This window comes from Syngnathus floridae, chromosome 6 (assembly GCF_059516105.1).
Source record: "Syngnathus floridae isolate MCC-2025c chromosome 6, RoL_Sflo_1.0, whole genome shotgun sequence".
In the NCBI taxonomy this organism is placed as follows: domain Eukaryota; kingdom Metazoa; phylum Chordata; class Actinopteri; order Syngnathiformes; family Syngnathidae; genus Syngnathus; species Syngnathus floridae.
In genome coordinates, this window is record NC_142418.1 from 1097361 (window position 1) to 1115912 (window position 18552).

The 18552-nt window shown below is 42.7% G+C and overlaps 1 protein-coding gene across 3 annotated transcripts; it reads left to right on the forward strand.

Moving 5' to 3' along the window:
• The first annotated feature begins 511 nt into the window (after nt 1–511).
• Nucleotides 512–12238, forward strand: LOC148395922 (uncharacterized). 3 transcript variants are annotated; one of them, XR_015859175.1, is made up of 4 exons: nt 1827–3854; nt 9356–10570; nt 10674–10766; nt 10848–10880. XR_015859175.1 is itself a non-coding variant. In XM_088379590.1 (3 exons), exon 3 carries the CDS (start codon nt 9680–9682, stop codon nt 11117–11119), a length of 1440 nt encoding a protein of 479 aa, XP_088235716.1. In that variant the 5' UTR covers nt 512–881; nt 2714–3854; nt 9356–9679; the 3' UTR covers nt 11120–12238. The 3 variants fall into 3 exon arrangements, 2 of the variants coding, with proteins under 2 accessions (XP_088235716.1, XP_088235718.1); XM_088379590.1 differs by adding an exon at nt 512–881 and having other exon boundaries at nt 2714–3854; nt 9356–12238; XM_088379592.1 differs by lacking the exon at nt 10848–10880 and having other exon boundaries at nt 1828–3854; nt 10674–10844.
• The last annotated feature ends 6314 nt before the right edge of the window (nt 12239–18552 follow it).

The following is an 18552-nucleotide window of genomic DNA, read 5'->3' on the forward strand; positions in this document are numbered from 1 at the left end:
TTTTTTGTTTTATTTTTTTTTTGTTTTTACGCGTTTCACAACAACACAATCACACAACTTCAGGCCTTTAACTTACTTGTCCCCTGGTTCGTTGCACTGCCGGGTCCCGTCAATCCACCTCTGTCAGTCGAAGGCAGACCTAAGATGCTGGCCCAGCAAAGAATTTCCTTCCCAGGTCTTTCTTTACCAGGTCCGGCTAGTGGACGCTGGCCCGTCGACGGTGTACAGCGCGTCGTCCTCCGTCAGCCAGATGATGGGTATGAGAGGTCCCGGGTTTCGGCACCATAATGTTAGAGATTTGCTCACTCCAACTTATTTCGCAAGAACCACACGAGAGACAAGCAAGTTCTTTTAGACACCTTCAGGTGGAGAGTTCACACGTTGAAGGAGTGAAGTCTGAAACTCTACCAACTGCAAGGACATATTTATTAAGAGAAAGAGTGGGGGCAAGAGTAGACTGAATAGGAAGCCCTTGTGCTCTAGTCAAAACATATCAGGGGATGTTTTACGACCTTGTATAGAATGGGATTCATTACCGGTTGCATTCCAACATAATCATACGATAAGGATACTCTGTAAAACCCTAACATAAAACAAAACCAATCAAAGGGTGGAGGAAGAGGCAGAGAAAAAGTCAAATTTTCAGCATGACTAGCTTCCTCTCCTTTGACCGCTCATGCTCCTACAGAGAAAGAAATAATATATGTCCCTACATGAGACATTCTGAGTGCATTAAATGAAAAAAAAAATGTCACTTTTGCTTTTCACTTTTTCAAATCTGACAGGTGAGCCACGCCTTCATCCATCAGCTGATAAAGACGCGTCACTATCACATCTGTGACACTCTGATGAAGGCGGAAGAAACCGCCGAAACATGTCAGGTAATGAACCTAAAACAACTTGTTTGATATAAAAGAAACCAGTGAAGTGATTTAAAAAAGGAAAAACAAGATGAACTTCAACAATCATGTTACTTTTGGTTTAGATTCATCGTTAGATTATAGAATGACAAATGACCAGGGATCAAATTGTGTGCACATTAAGGTTAAAATTTGCAAATCAAGTGGTAAAGAAATGTAAATTGCTTCTAAAAGATACATACAGAATTAGAATGTGCTGTCCTCGTGTGTGTGGGCGGGAACCAGCTCATGATCGACTGCAGGAAATGGCCAGCCTGTGACGAATCATTGATGCCGGGCCCCATCCCTCGCGCGTGAGAGCTGTGTATGCGCATGTTAAAATGATGAAATTGGCTAAACCTTTAGGGGAACGAAATTTGCTAGACTGTGGTCTATCCCACGGGTCCCCAACCCCCGGTCCGCCAAACCGCACAGAAACTTTTTTAATGTTTTTTTATTGACATTCAGGTCAAGACGCTCGTCCCGGTCACATGAGATGTTTCCTCAGTAAAGCCCGCAAAGCTAGCAAAAATGAGTAAACATTTATTTTAAAAATACTTTAAAAATTGGCATCCGTCGGTGCATCTGTGTTAATTCTAGTCAAGACGCTCGTCCCGGTCACGTGACGCCACGCCAGTAAAGCCCGCGAAGCAAGCAAAAATTAGCAAGAAACTGAGATGTTTGGAAAGCTTCTTCGGAAAGGGAAAAAAGCCCAATGAGGAGACAGAAGAAGAAGAAGCTAGTAGTGTCGAGCCCTCATGGGAAAAGAAAAAAAAAAAAAAAGACAGAACATGCTTTCAGGAATTGGGTGAGGCAAAATTGTGAATTTAAGACATTGCAATGCTCGATTTAATAGGAATAATTGATTGGTTGTGTTATAAGAGTATACAATCTTCTATATGTGAGTTAAATCCGAGAGATTGAGTTAAAAATGATATACCGTATTTTTCGGACTAAAAGTCGCTCCGGAATATAGGTCGCATTAGCCATAAAATGCACAATGTGAAAAAAAAAACATATATAAGTTGCTCCGGAGTAAATGTCGCATTTTGGGGGAAATTTATTCGACAAAATCCAACACCAAGAACAGGCATGAACGAGCAACAACAGGCTAAACGATAGGTATGCTAACGTGACATAAACACAAACGAAGAGCTGAGAACGGGCCTGACATTGCAGGAAATGGGGTCAAAATACAAAAAGTCCTGCCTAGCTACAAAAACAGATATGCTCAAACCTCATTGAATAAAGTACATAAGCAGACAAGTATATTCACATCTTAAATAAATAAAAGAAACATTTTAAGCATATAATTATACCTACACACCAAATCAATAAAGAAGACATCACTAGACATTTTTGATAAGTGGTGATGAGAAAGGTTTTTATAACTTTATGATCTGATATATTTCTGAGCACTTTGAAATAACAAATGACTTTTGATATATTGCCTAAATAGCTTAATGACCCTTAAGGAACTGTGTAATGCATGCCTGATGTTTTTTCTCTGAATCATGGACATGACCAGAGTCGTCTTGACCGTTCAGTACTTGATTGTATCTTATGTTTTGACTAATGCTAGACGCCAGTTTTTGGTTACTACTGAACACTCTGCACAGAGGGAAATAGTTTGCCTAACAAAGAAAAGATACGGTTGGAAGCATGATTAAACTAAGAATAAGCAAAGACACGATGTATCAAAAGAACAGCAATAGATTAATGATGTCATAGCCAAAAGCTAACATAATTTCGTACAAAATGACAAAATTAAAAGAATCCAGCAGTACGGCAGTGTATGTCTAAGATTGGAGAAGAATGTTCACAGGAAGGTCATGTGGAGATAAAACCAGCAGGTGCCAGAAGGAGCCACCCAAAGACTCGGCCAAAGATGATCGCCAAGGCCGAAAGACGGGATGGAAGACAACAGCCCCCCTCCACACACACACACCAACAGCCCCCCACCTCCACACCGAATCGCCCATAATCAGCACCACTCCCATGCAAGCAGACTCTGCTTCGAACTTGCCCCACCCCGAAGACTCATCGCCCATCAATCCCGGCCCACAATGTACTACTGAATATAAAACTGATCTAACAACCTTGGACTTTGCCTTTTCTGAATGGAAACTTTCCGCTCTTGAAGGGCCCAGCGCTGTATTGTACTTTCCTGAAAACAGAGCTTTTTGAACAAGAATTGTGATTGAACTCAACCAATCTGTGTAAGTCTAATTTCTGCTTCAGTGTCTTTGCATTTTCCTAAATCTGAAGAAATCAAACGAGCACGCAGTGAGTAAATTGGATAACAGGTGATTGGCAAAGGCTTTTGCCGTGAGGCGCAGATAACGCGCTCCCTAAATTGTGGACAGAATCCAGAGACAAAGGTCTTATTTAAGTTGAAGTCATGAGTACGGCACAGCAATGTATTCCCAGAGGCACTAAAGACTACGTCTTTGTTGAGCTAATGGTCATGAGACGTCCATACTGCCCCGTCCATAAGAGTACCCCCTGTGTTTTGTGGTAATGGTATGGAATGTTTTTCCTGTCTGGAAACCTACTCGACCATGTACACTTGCCCCTTTGTTTCTCTCTCAATAAAAGCACAGCTAAACTCAGAGCAAAGCGCGAGTCTCAGCCACACTTGCTGCGTGTGTCTGGGATGCGCCCTTCTGCGCAGGAGAAAACGCTGAGCCAAGAAAGACCTGCCGTCTCCGAGATTGATTTCAGATAAATGTTGTCAACCCAACATTTTTGGGGGCTCGTCCGGGATTTCCTGAAAATCTGCTCGCTGATCCGAGGAGTGTTGAAGACGCCGAATCCGTGCACGGCAGGGGTCAAAGGACGCCTGAAGAAAGTCCTGGGGAGCGACGTTCATCCACCAGGCCGGCGAAGTCCAGTTCAGCACCTCTCGGCGGTGACGATTGACGGAATCTTCAAGAGGAATCTCTCGGAGACTTGGTGAGATCTCTTCGTTGGCCGCGTGGTTGGGGTATTTCAGTCCCCAGAAAAAGGGTACCCGGGTAAGGGCGGCGGAGTCCTTGTTGTGAATTCCAAATAATAGGAATTCGGTCTACAGATGTACTTGTAGACGTAAATACACCTCGTTGTGTTAAGAAAATTCCGTGGTGTGAATGGTAGCACGTATCACTCGGTATTGTGCTGCATGTAACATAGTGGGAAGAAATAACGAATTTCTGTGGAAGCACAGGCAAGAATTCCTCACCAGTAAACTGGTCGAAGCAGGAATTACCACAGAAAGTCGTTATCCCACTAAAGAAACATTCCAACTTTAGAAATCCCTAGGATTTGACAGTTGGACCAAATTGATTAAAATGGGGGGCCGTCAAAGTGTTACTGACAAGGTATCAGGAGATGAAAAGTATATGTTAAATAACTTTCCAGACAGTATCGAATGGTTGACAAAATGGAACAAAAAGTATGGTGTGACTGGTCACCTTAAAGTAGATCAGTGGAAAAATGTAGTTGCCGAACTTGAGGCTAGTGTGATTATGAAAAAAGGAAAGAAAAAAGAAGAAAAGGAAAAAGAATTGGGATGTGCGAAGTTATGGTTAAAAGAGGCTGAAAAACGACGCATAGCTGGACTAAAAGCTAGAGAGGACCGAAAAGCACAGCAAAATAAAATGACTGGTACAATTTGTTTTGTCAAACCAGAGGACAATGAAGGACAAGGACGACAAAGACAGAGACAAAATGACGTGGCACCACAAGGACTTGACGGAGTGAATGGAGAAGCAGTTCAAGCACAACCTGAGCATTCCAGTCTATATCCCACGAGGGAATTACAGGCCGCAGCTAGAGCTGAAGCCAGTGTGCCCCCACCCTATTCTCCGGTTTCTCAGCACACTAGACAAAAGACAAGACGAATGACAGTCCAGCCGCAGGCTGTCCCAGACAAAATGACTGAACTAACACGCGACAAATACTCAGACGAGGAAGGTGACGACCCGATAATGGGCAATTATCCCATGATTCAGGTCCCTAATCCAAATGCCAACGGACCAAATAATCAACACATGTATGTGTTTCGACCTTGGTCAAACAGAGAGTGCAGAGAAGCTGTTGAGGGAATCCCTGATCCACAAGAGGATGTAGAATCCTGGATCAGAGACATGGAAGGAGTAATACACTCATATAGATTAAATGGTAGGGAGGCAGGAGAAGCTTTCCAGTGCTCCATCCCTCGTTTATGGGGAAGAGTGAGGGGAGATTACACAGGTAGAACTAATCAAGGGGAAGTTTTCCAATACCCAAATGATGGAGAATTAAGAGGTCCATATTTGGCTCAATTAAACGCTTTATGGGACCGATGTAGAACAACATTTAGGAGAAGAGCTGATTATGGACGTTTGGCAGGGATAAAACAAAAATTGGGTGAGGATGTTGATGACTTTAGGGTGAGATTTGAAAAAGAATTTAGAGTTCACAGTGGAATTCCCGCAGACGACCAAGACGCAGGCCCCTACCAACAACAATTAAAAAATGCCCTTTTAAATGGAATGGAATCCAAAATCAGTGAATGGATTCGGAAACACAATGTAGAGGTAGACACAGCTAGTGTTTCCACTGTAATGCAATGGGCTAGACATGCTGCTAAAATTGTAAAGAAACCTAAAACTCCAACAGGGTCAGCTGGAGTTTTTTGGGCAGACTCGGACTGCGTGGAAGAATCAGAATTCTTCTATCAGAACCACCTGCCCTATCGAGGCCGAGGTGGACGCAGAGGAAATTTCAGGGGGAGAGGTAGAGGATCAGCATCCAAAAGTCCTCCCCGCTGGTCTGGCGACCCCAATGCTTGCTGGTATTGTGGAGAAAAAGGCCACTGGGCCAAAGAATGTCCTAAAAAGAAAAAAGGACCGAGGCCAGAACAGAGCACATGACTAAATGTTGAAGACAGGCATGATCTCTTGGATGTTTTTACAGCAGTCGAATCATTGAGTCACTTAAAAGAAAAACCATTAATAGATTTAATTGTTAATGAACAAAAAGTAACCTTTTTGTGTGATTCTGGCGCCTGTACATCAGTTTTAAGACACAAAGTTAAGGGCCTGACCACTGGAAAACAGTTAATTTGGGTCAAAACAGCTAATGGTCAGACATACTTGGAACACATGACCCTACCACTAAAGGTTAAAGATCCAGAAACAGGCAGCGTGATTTCAGCACCAGTTGTCTATTCACCACACTGTCCTGTAAATCTCCTGGGAAGGGACTTAATGTCAGCTCTGGGCATAGCTGTGTTCCCACTAAAAGATGGGATGACAGCAGCCAGAGTGCCACACCTCTTACTCACAGAGGATGATGAAGCCGTTTACTATTCACTTGATTTCCCACACTCCCTCTGTGACCGAGAAACTGCAGATCTGATCAAATTTGCAAAATCCACCATTTCTGATTTACAAGATGAAATGCAGTACACCAAATTACATGTCACAATGAAAGTTTCACCATGTACAGATAGTGAATATAGTGAGGAGTTCCTAAACCAGCCCTCCGTTCCAGTGTCCATTGACTATATATATTCTGATCACAGATCATTTGCAGGTGCCACAGTAATCTTACCTACAAATCTAAAAAACATGTATAGAGGAGGGTCAATACCCCACGTGTCACTTTTGAAACCAGAGCATATTCAGTGGAAAGATACTGGTCCGAAGCTAAAAATAGCTGTCACAGCAACTGATTATAAGCCTTGTGAAATGGGATGGGAAGCTCCAAGTTGCGAATACAGCCCAAGCTGTGACATGTACAGACATAAATTTTGCATGTTATTTACAGCTACCCCAAAAATCCATGCCCTAGAATGACAGACAGCAACAATTGCATTTTCAGAAGAGGATGAAAAAGATTTGAAGAATGTAGATCCTGTTGTGTGGGCCACGGGCCCGACAGATGTTGGTCTGATTACAGCCATTCCACCTGTGGAAATTAAACCGATATCTTCTTACAGACCCAGAGTAAAACAGTATCCTCTGAAGCCTGAAGCTTCTATAGGCATTGAACCAGTCATTAAAGACCTATTAAAAGCAGGAATAATTAGGAAATGTAATGACTCTCCATGTAATACACCTATATTCCCAGTTAAAAAAGCAGAGGCATCAAAGTGGAGAATGATCCAGGATTTGAGAGCTGTAAATGATGCAGTGCAGACCAGAGCACCAAATGTTCCTGATCCGCACACATTACTAAATTCATTGCAGCCAAATATCAGCAAACAGAAGTTACAATGGGTAAAACCAGAAGTAAATTATCTTGGTCATACACTCTCAGCAAAGGGAAGAGTGGTACAACAGGGCAGGAAACAAGCTATATTAGACACACCACGACCTGTCACAAAGAAACAACTTATGTCTTTCTTAGGACTATGTAATTACTGCAGAGCATGGGTTCCATTCTATGCTGAAATGGCTCAACCACTGATAGAGGTAGCTCATGGACAGCTATTAGCACTCAAAGATAAAATCACATGGACACCAGAAGCAGAAGAAGCATTCACAAAATTGAAAATGGCATTGGTTCAAACAACAAATTTGATCCTACCTGATTATAGCAAAAGGTTTATGCAAACAGTGGACTGTAAAGATGGGTTTATGACATCAGTGCTGACTCAACAACACGGTATGAAATGGCTACCAATAGCTTTCTATTCCAAAAGACTTGACCCTGTAGCTAGAGCTTTGCCACCATGTGTTCAGGCTATATGTGCCGCCGCAATGGCAGTAGAATCGTCAGCAGATGTTATCTTGTTCCATCCCACAGACCTGTTTGTACCACATGCTGTTGATGTGTTGCTACTTCAAAGTAAAATGAACATGCTGTCTCCAGCCAGGCATTTGTCCTACACAGCTCTGTTGCTGTCACAGCCACACATAACCATTAAACGCTGCACTATATTAAATCCAGCTACTTTACTCCCTACACCAAATAATGGTATACCTCATAATTGTGTAGAGGAAACTGAACAACTGCAGCTGCCCAGAGCAGATCTGTCAGACACACCACTCACCTCAGGTAAAACGTGGTTTGTAGATGGATCTTGCTCAAGAACACCAATAGGAAAAACGCAGACAGGTTATGCTGTAGTGGAAAACCCAGATACAGTGATAGAAGCGGCAACGCTTCCTTCGCATTTCTCAGCCCAAGCAGCTGAAATCATTGCACTGACCAGAGCATGCACTCTAGCAGATGGACAAGACCTGACTGTATATACAGACAGCCAGTATGCATTTTCAACAGTTTTTTATTTTGCAAAACAATGGGAAAGGCGTGGAATGATAACTTCAACAGGAAAACAAACAACACATGCACAACTTCTAATCCAGCTCCTCCAGGCGGTAATGTTGCCCACAAAGCTTGCAATTTGCAAATGCGAGGCACACACACGGAGGAAAGACTTGGTATCACTGGGCAATGCCCTAGCAGATAAAATAGCAAAGGAAGCTGCTACAGGCAAATATGGAACCTCAGATCTATTTCTGAGCTTGCCGTCAGATAAGGAGGAACTAATAAATACACAGATTCTGCATGATATGCAACATTTAGCCCCTAAACAGGAACAGAAAATGTGGATAGCCAAAGGTGCACAACTGACAGACAAAGACATATACGTTGTAAATGATAAGCCTGTTCTCCCTAAATCCCTTTTTAAAGCAGCTGCGATTTTGACACATGGAAGTACTCATGTGTCGACAGAGGGGATGCAGGAGCTAATATCACAACACTTTACAACATATGGTTTCAATTTGTACTCAAAACTTTTTTGTAGAGCATGTGAAGTATGCATAAGAAATAATCCACAAGGGAACGTAAGGCCTAAAAGAGGAAAATTCCCGGAACCAACATACCCGTTTCAAATGTTGCATATGGACTTCATAGAACTAAACAGGTGTGGAATGTACAAATACTGTTTAGTCCTAATCGATTCCTTTTCAAGGTGGACAGAAATAGTCCCAGCAAAAAATGCAGATGCTATAACAGTAGCAAAGGCTATCTGCAAGACCATCATTCCCAACTATGGCATCCCAGAGACCATTTACAGCGACAATGGGCCACATTTTGTCAATTCAGTCATTAACAAAATGGCTGAACATTTGCAGATTACATTAAAAAATCATTGTTCCTATCATCCATCAAGCGCTGGCCTTGTTGAAAGGACAAATGGAACAATTAAAAATAGACTAACCAAATGCATGGCAGAAACAGGAAGACCATGGCCCGAATGTCTAGATTTGGTAAAACTCTATATGAGGATTACGCCCTGTAGCAAGGGTTTAACCCCTTATGAGATCATTCATGGCAGAGCATACAGGCTCCCTCTGTTCTCACATGATCTAGACATAGCCACAGAAGAGCTAACTTTAGCCGACTACATGATCAAAACCATGCAAATGAAAGAAGTCTCAAATGCAAATTTACTGCCCTCCACTCCTTTATCCCCACAGGATGACTCAGCGAAACCAGGCGACTGGGTTTTCATCAAAGTAATCAAGAGAAAGACGTGGTCTTCACCCCGGTGGAAGGGACCATTCCAAGTCCTACTCGCCGCACCCACCGCTGTCAAGATTGCAGAAAGACCCACCTGGATACATCTCAGCCACTGTAAGCTGCAGAGAGTGCTTGACCCCTAGGCCCCGGTCAGGACGAAGTCTGGCTACAAAGAGGGTGTCAATTATAGTTTGGCATCAGTCTCAAACCGGTGAAGATCTAAGAATCCTGACCATTTAGCTCCCTGGGGGTTCAGGTGGCTCTGTGGAACTGAACGGAAAATGGCACTCGGAGGAGTGCTTGTCTGTGCTGTGGCTCTAGCATGCTTGCCGATGACATGGAGTGTCCAGGGTCCCCAAGGGGAAAGGGGAACTCCCACCCGAATCAAGAGAATGACGACCGAACTGTTGACAAAGTATATAACGATAAACCCAGATATACCACATGCAGACAACATGTGGTACCAGTATGTGTCAATGTTGGCCAAAGCATCCAACCAAACTGAATGTTACGTATGGTCCATAATGCCACGATCAAGTCAACAGCCCGTCCTACATGCCCGACCGATGCCAGAGAAAAATGGATGGTGTTTCGCATTACTAAGGGCTTTTGGGTTTAATCCCCTCGAAGGACTGAAACGGTCAGGAATTACCGATGCACAACTGGCCACCCATCCCTGTTACAACATCTCCAGGCCATTCACAATAGTGGCAAAAAGTTCTATTGTCACACCCGCTCCAGTGACTCTCGAAGTGAGTAAAGCCATCTCACATCCCTTGTGCTTCCGACGAAGACGTGTTGATGGAATAAAGGTGGGAGATACAAAGCGCTGCATCACCACCGCACTTCTAGAAGGTACCGGCGAGACCTCGATGAATACCACAGTAGCAATCAGACAAATCCTAGCAGGAGGCGAAAATCCCCATTCTATCATCGAAGGGGGATGGTGGCTCTGTGGTCGCCGAGGCTACGCAGTCCTTCCCGGACAATGGGATGGCACATGTGCCCCCGTATATGTGTCAGATCACACTGTGTTCCTCAGTCTGACACATTTTCAGGAACATCATCAACGAAAGACCCGTGCAGCTGTGGCTCCCACCTTCCGTCCCTACGACAGTGTCTGGGGCTCAGACGTACCAGATGAATACAAGCTTTGGAGCACAGGACAAAAGGTGGCGCTCACACTCTTTCCACAGGCGGGTGTGGCTAAAACTATTCTCAGAATAGAAACCATGGACTACAGGTTGAAGAGCTTTGCCAATTTTACTCTTGAAGCCCTTACAGGTTACCAGACAGAGCTGCAGGCGCTGAGACTAATGGCACGACAGTCCCGAATGGTTTTGGACCTCCTGACTGCCGAAAAAGGAGGTGTGTGTGAAATAGTTGGTACTTCCTGTTGTACCTACATCCCAGGAGAAAATGACACCCACATCGAATATGCGCTACAAGGACTTCGGAACCTCCGTAAGGCTATGTCCCAAGATGAAGCTCCAGCCAAGGATGCCCATCCCTTTTGGTGGCTGTTTTACGGTGATTGGAGGCAACTTCTCTTGAAGGTTGCAATTGTTTTAGTTGCCATACTGTTATTTCTCTGTATTTTTACATCGTGCATCATACCTTGTATTCGTCACATGATGACTAAAATGTTGACATCAGCGTTTGCTGTCCAGAATATCATGTTGGTCCAGCGTGAACAAGATGAGTGGGACCACCTTGCGTAAATCACCTACCTGTCTATTTTTCTTCCTATTAATGATCCAAAAGAAAAAAAGGGAAAAAACATTCCATTATGACGAACTTAGCCAAAGCCGAATGGAGAGCTGTAGTTCTGATAAACTCTGGAATGTAAACTTTCATGCTTTTTGATGGTACTATACTATATTGTGTAAGCATATACTCATTTATACACATATGTAGTTATTAGTTGATGTTTTGTTTTCCCATGAATTCCAATGTTAAACAGGGGGGAATGTTGGAAATGATATACTTTTTATCATTGGATTCTATGTAACTACTTTTGTGTGCAAGATTCTCCGCAGTATCTGGCCTCGTGAAAATGACTTGGGGGCATATGGCAGTCATTAGCCGCGCTATACAATAAGCCCCACAGTTAGCTAGACATGTGCAGATCATGTGATTGTCATGGGACGGCTGAAGCAGACAAAGGTCTTATTTAAGTTGAAGTCATGAGTACGGCACAGCAATGTATTCCCAGAGGCACTAAAGACTACGTCTTTGTTGAACTAATGGTCATGAGACGTCCATACTGCCCCGTCCATAAGAGTACCCCCTGCGTTCTGTGGTAATGGGATATAGCTATGGAATGTTTTTCCTGTCTGGAAACCTACTCGACCATGTACACTTGCCCCTTTGTTTCTCTCTCAATAAAAGCACGGCTAAACTCAGAGCAAAGCGCGAGTCTCAGCCACACTTGCTGCGTGTGTCTGGGATGCGCCCTTCTGCGCAGGAGAAAACGCTAAGCCAAGAAAGACCTGCCGTCTCCGAGATTGATTTCAGATAAATGTTGTCAACCCAACAGTAATAAAATTATTAGAGCTCCCGTCCATACAAGAAGTATGACAATGCTGTTTGTATGCCCAATGACAAATGACCAGAGATCAAATTGTGTGTGTACACTAAAGTTAAAATTTGCAAATCAAGTGGTAAATAAATACAACTTGCTTCTAAAAGATAAATGAAAAATTAGAATGTGCTGTCCTCGTGTGCGTGGGAGGGACCAGCTCATGATCGACCGCAGGAAATGGCCAGCCTGTGACAAATCATTGGGGCTGGGACCTACCTTTCGCACGTGAAAGCTGTGCATGTGTGTGCGTATATGTTAAACTGATGAACACTGGCTAAAGTTTTAGTATAAAGAAATTTACTAGACTGTGGTCTATCCAATTTGCACCGCAGAACAGAAATGATTTTGAAAGATAAAAATGAGAGGAAAAGAGAGAAATCTGTTTGCGAGCAGAAACTGATCCACACTAGTGCATGTTAGTGTCAAGCCCTCATGAGAAATTCGAAAAAAAAAAAAAAAAAACGACAGAACATGCTTTCAGGAATTGGAAGAAGCAAAATTGTGAATTTAAGACATTGTAATGCTACATTTAATAGGAATAATTGATTGGTTGTGTTATGAGATTATACAAACTTCTATATGCGGGCTAAATCTGAGCAATTGAGTTCTTTGAATTTAAAAACAAAGAAAATTTCGGAATGATTTGCCAGCAGTTTTATTTTGGATTGGTGGATTGTTCTATCAGGAACGTTGAGTTGAAAATGGTATATGAATGTTGTGTGGGGGGCTTGGATGAATTGGGCCCAATGTGATAGACAGACTGTGTGTCAGATGCAAATGAGCATTGATGAATGATTACCTGAATGAAAGGAAAATACAGGTTGAATGGTTGAAGTTGTTGGTGACTGCTATGGAAGGTTGAAGTTGTTGGTGACTGCTATGGAAGGTTGGTAGAGCAACTTTGAAGAAAGAGTGATTTTGAGTAAGTTAAATGCTGAGAAAAAAAAGGTTGTTTTTGGATTGATAATTAACTAGAGAAAAAAAGAAAACTGGAGAACCTGTAACACATGCAGGAGATGTGTTACGTCGTCTTCCGTGTTACTTACAATCAAAGCCACTAATGATGCCGGTAGTACGTGGGGCCCTTCGTCATCTTCGTCATCCTGTGATCAATCTCTGTCCTTTTTGTAAACAACCGCCGCGCACGCCGCGCCGCGCCGCGCCGCGCTGCTGACGTCACTTGAAATTCAAATTACAGTAATCCCTTGCTACATCGCGGTTCGTTTATCACGGTTTCGCTTTTTTTTCTAATTTTGAAAATTTATGAAAAAATTCACATATAATTCGCTCCTCAATATAAGTCGCCCCCCCACCCAAACTATGAAAAAAGCCGCGACTTATAGTCCGAAAAATACGGTATGTATGTTGTGTGGAGAGCTTGGATAAATTGAGACCAATCTGATAGAAAGACTCCTTTTTGGAGACTGTGTGAGATTTAAATGATGAATGATTGCCTGAATGAAAGGAAAATACAGGTTGAATGGTTGAAGTTGTTGGAGACTACTATGGAAAATTAGTTGAGCAACTTTGAAGAAAGAGTGATTTTGAGTAAGTTAAATGCTAAGAAAAAAAAAGTTGCTTTTGGATTGATAGTTAACTAGAGACAAAAAACTGGAGAACCAGTAACACATGCAGAAGATGTGTGAACCGGGAAATTGAGAAGCGTTGTGGAAAGAAAGTCAAATTAAATGATGATAGAATCATATGTAGTAAAGAACACATCCTCCCAAAACGTTTGTCAAGGTGTGAGGCATGGGCATTGCCAAGTCTCAGAAGGAGGGAGGGAGTAGGACAGATAGTGAAAGATAGTAATAATACAACACTTTACGACATATGGATTCTTTAATACATTTGGTGTCATACCATTATTAAAATTTTCTCAAGCTTTTCAAACTTTTGCTTGAAGCAATCGGAAGATGATTGAAAAGTGACTAAATAAGCTATGAGGAAGTGGTGTAGCTGTTGGAAGGGCATGCGCTTATGACATATGGATTCTCTAATACCGTAATTTCCGGACTATAAGTCGCGTTTTTTTTCATAGTTTGGGTGGGGGGGCGACTTATACTCAGGAGCGACTTATATATGTTTTTTTTCACAAATTTTTACTTGATCATTAAGACATCACTTACAAGTATAGTTGACCACTTCCCATGTTATTTTTAGTATAGTTGATCACTTCACATGCTTTTATATCGTTATCTTGAACATATTCAAAACATAAAAAATAGAGAAAACATCAAATAAAGCAATTAACACTTTAAAGCACCATATCCAAGTCCACTGTCTGCTGTATGTACACTTGCTCCATTTTTGCTCCTCTTATATTTATTATTATTATTTATTATTATTTCTTTATTTATCATTTATTCAACACTCTTATTTATTCATTGTTAGTGCCTTCTTGGTTTTTTTTTGTGTTGCTTGTATGCATATGTGTACTATCTCACCGAGGGATAGTGGAAACGTAATTTCAATCTCTTTGTGTGTCTTAGTATATAAAAAAAAAAAAAAATCGACGGTAAAGCAGACTTTGACTTTGATAAAACAACCAAAAAAAATTATATTTTCAGACGAAACTGGATGAGGGCGCTCTAAATTTTACCGTTGACCGTGACTCATCAACTGGGTGGGTTTAAGAAAAATGGCACCAAAAAGAAAGTCATATTTTGCAGGTTACAAACTTCAAGTTGTAAAATATGCAGCTGAAAACAGTAATCGAGCAGCAGAAAGAAAGTTTGGAGAACCGTGATATACCAATGGATTACTATTTCAAGTGACGTCAGTAGCGCGGCGCGCCGGTTGTTTACATACAAAGTGCCCACACAAGGACTACCGGCATCATTAGCGGTGATCATTTCTAAGTGACACGGAGGACAAAGAGTTTGAAGGAATTAAGGATTTGGAGTGACATAGAAGGTTTTAAAAACTATTATGGCTTTTACGCGCGCCCGGTCTCCGCTTAGTCGGGGGCCGGCGCTCGGCCGAGTGGCTGTCCGCAAACGGTGCGCGGGGCTCGGACATGGCCATTACGCACGCCCAGTTTGTCTGGAAGTCCACGCCGCCACACGCTTGGAAGTTTGTTTTGTTTAATAAAGAGCCGTTTACCAAACCCACGTCTATCCTTGTATTTTGTTAACGCTACAATATAGTTATATAGTAGATCTGTGGAATAAAGACGAGGCTGACGTCAGGGCGCACGCGCGGCGATGTTGACAAAGGACGAGGAATTTGATCGATGGATGTAATGGAATTAAAGTGCACGGATGGTTTGATAATATTATTGGCTTGTATTATAGTTATTTGAAATATAGTTTATCTATCGTTATATGAGCCTGTGGAATATTTTGAAGTGCAAGCGCCCTCAGCCGTGCGCACCCATTGTTGACAAAGAACGATCGATGGATTTAATGAATTGGAGTGACACCGATGGTTTTATAAACATGTTATTCATGTAATAGTTGTCCTTAATCACTCTATATGTTACGTCAGGCCCGTTCTCAGCTCTTTGTTTGTGTTTGTCACGTTAGCATACCTATCGTTTAGCCTGTTGTTGCTATTTAATGAATTGGAGTGACACCGAGGGTTTTATAAACATGTTATTCATGTAATAGTTGTCCTTAATCACTCTATATATTACGTCAGGCCCGTTCTCAGCTCTTTGTTTGAGTTTGTCACGTTAGCATACCTATCGTTTAGCCTGTTGTTGCTATTTAATGAATTGGAGTGACACCGATTGTTTTATAAACATGTTATTCATGTAATAGTTGTCCTTAATCACTCTATATGTTACGTCAGGCCCGTTCTCAGCTCTTTGTTTGTGTTTGTCACGTTAGCATACCTATCGTTTAGCCTGTTGTTGCTCGTTCATGACTGTTTTTGGTGTGGGATTTTGTCGAATAAATTGCCCCCAAAATGCGACTTATACTCCGGAGCGACTTATATATGTTTTTTTTTCACTTTTTGGGGCATTTTATGGCTGGTGCGACTTATACTCCGGAGCGACTTATAGTCCGGAAAATACGGCGTCATACCATTAAGTTAAAATTTTCTCAAGCTTTTCAAAGTTTTGCTGTAAACAATTGGTAGATTATTGAAAAAATGACTAAAGAAGCTATGAGGAAGTGGTGTATGTGTTTGGAAGGGCACGCGCTTATGCGCTTCCTTGGCTTATCAACATTTGTTTGACTGATCAAAGGAACCATTTGCTACAGGATTTAACATCCATTCCCCCAGCCCAGATCCGACCAAGACCAGAGAATCTCCTTTAAAACAGGAGGCAATAAATGGGATAGCCCCTGTCATAAATGGTCTTTGGTTAGGAGGAATCATTAGGAAGTGCTCAAACTCTTCTCGCAAACACTCCTATCTGCCCGGTTAAAAAGGGCAATAAAATTGACTACAATAGTTGCAAAGAACAGACGAAGAACAGTCCTTGGCAGATAGCATGATTAGAGAACTCAAAATGAAAGATGTGTCAAATGCAAATTTACTGCCGCCTGATCTTTCTTCCCCACAGGTCAACAACTGCTCCAAACCAGGAGACTGGGACGAGATAAACGTCATCAAAAAGGAGAAACTGGGCCAGCCATGGTGGGAGGGGCCATTCCAAGTCTTGCTGACTACCCGCACTGCACTGAACATTGCTGGAAGGCCCAGCGAAGTTTCACCTCAACCACTGGACGTTACAGAGAGTGCTGTACCCCATTTTCGGAGTGGGGGGAAGTCTGACTACAAAGGGGCCTCGTCGTTTAGGGCGGAGCGTCTCAATGTTGGTGAAGAATGGAATCCATAAGATCCCCACTCTGACTAGGCAATGGGAAATATCGGTGTCTCTGCGATCCTAGTAGCAATGGGGCTCCACATGCCAGGTGGATCCTCTGCTGCGTTGTGGTTGAAGCGTGCTATGGTCTATGGGCTCATCTGAATGAGCTGAATGGCGAATAAAAACTCTTGAATCTTGAATAGACCAAGTGACAATGTCGACCGAGGTAAAAGATGGTCACGTGATGAGAACTTTGAGGACTGGTCGTGGGACCCCAGAAACCCACACGAAACCAACACTTGGTACCGGTGTGTGACGTTCACTGAGATCACACACACAGGAGGGATGCTGTGTGTTCCAAACTCCCCCCCCCCCTTCCTCCACGCTAGTTCACCTGGAGGCCAGAACAATGACTGTCACCGAAGCAAAATGCATGACCTCTGTGGGAGGAGTTGGACATCAACACAGAGCTGTCACAGTCAGTGATGCCGACCCTTCCCGCCCTGGACTTGCAGAAGGTACCTGTGATCAGCTTTTATGGACAAATCTCAATGTGACTGTTAAAGGACGAATATTGCTGCACGTGGCCTACACAGACCGGCCACCTGGAGTGAACTATACGTGTTACATACAAGGTTTATCCGATGCTGCCCGCTAACTGGACAGGAGTGTGTGCACCAGTGTGGGTGACAGACCACACCTACAAGATACAACATCATCAGCTAACGAAAGCACACAACTCTTCTGGACGTCGACGCAGGGCAATTGCAACCTTTGACCCCCACGACCCTGAGGTGCGAATGTTCCAGACGATCATAAAGTATGGTCCGCTGGAGACAAAGTTGTTCATGCGCTTTTTCCTTGGATTGGAGTTGGAAAACAATCTCTCTTCATCGAGACACTGAACTATCGTTTTCAATCCTTTGTGAATCTCTCACTGCAAGTCAACGATGGACAAAATAGAGAGATTCAGGCTCTCAGGCGGATGGTCTTGCAAAACAGGATGGTTCTAGACTTGATGATTGCAGCACAAGGTGGTGTGTGCCACATCATTGGGACTTCCTGTTGCACATACATTCCAGGAGATAACGACACGCACATCAAAGATGCCATGGACTCATTGAAGAATTTACAGCAGGCTATGGCGAAGGATAAAGTCCCACATCAATGGGATTTCTTTTCATGGCTATTCTCTGGCGCTTGGTGGCAGTTGCTGTTGAAACTTGTGACTCCTGTGCTTGCTGTGCTGGTATTGTTGTGCTTATTTACAACCTGTGTTATCCCATGTTTGAAGTCTGCTGTGACAAGGGTTGTATCTTCTACCATGGCACAAGTGCATATACAACTTCTAGGACATGACGGATCTGATGACTATAAATGTGCTGCGAAACGTGGATTGCATAGATGCTGTTTAGCTCAGCATTATTTTACGGAAACTTGATGATTTGACCATCGAAAATGCCTTGCAAGTGATGGGTACAATGATGCATTGTTTCTGTGTTTTTCTTTTTCTTTTTATTATTTTTTTATTGATAACATTCTGGTCGCCTAAGGCAGAGGGACCGTGTGAGGCTTTTCCTGCAATTATCTGGCCGCAGGTTTTTCACTCATACTTTGGACTGGAGTATTGAGGAACAAAAAACTCATCTTCACTGGCAATTATTGCTGTCATTGTATTTTCTTAATTGTGTTTGAGTGATCGGGGTTTGACATAATCATATGATAATCAGGAGGGATATGTTCGGGTTGATAGATTAGTTTGATCCTATGCTTATGTTGTAATGTAACCTGTAATAATTAAACTCGCT

Bases quoted from the DNA above. Each gene is read 5' to 3' on its own strand.
- LOC148395922 (XM_088379590.1), top strand. From the start codon at position 9,680: ATGGCACTCGGAGGAGTGCTTGTCTGTGCTGTGGCTCTAGCATGCTTG.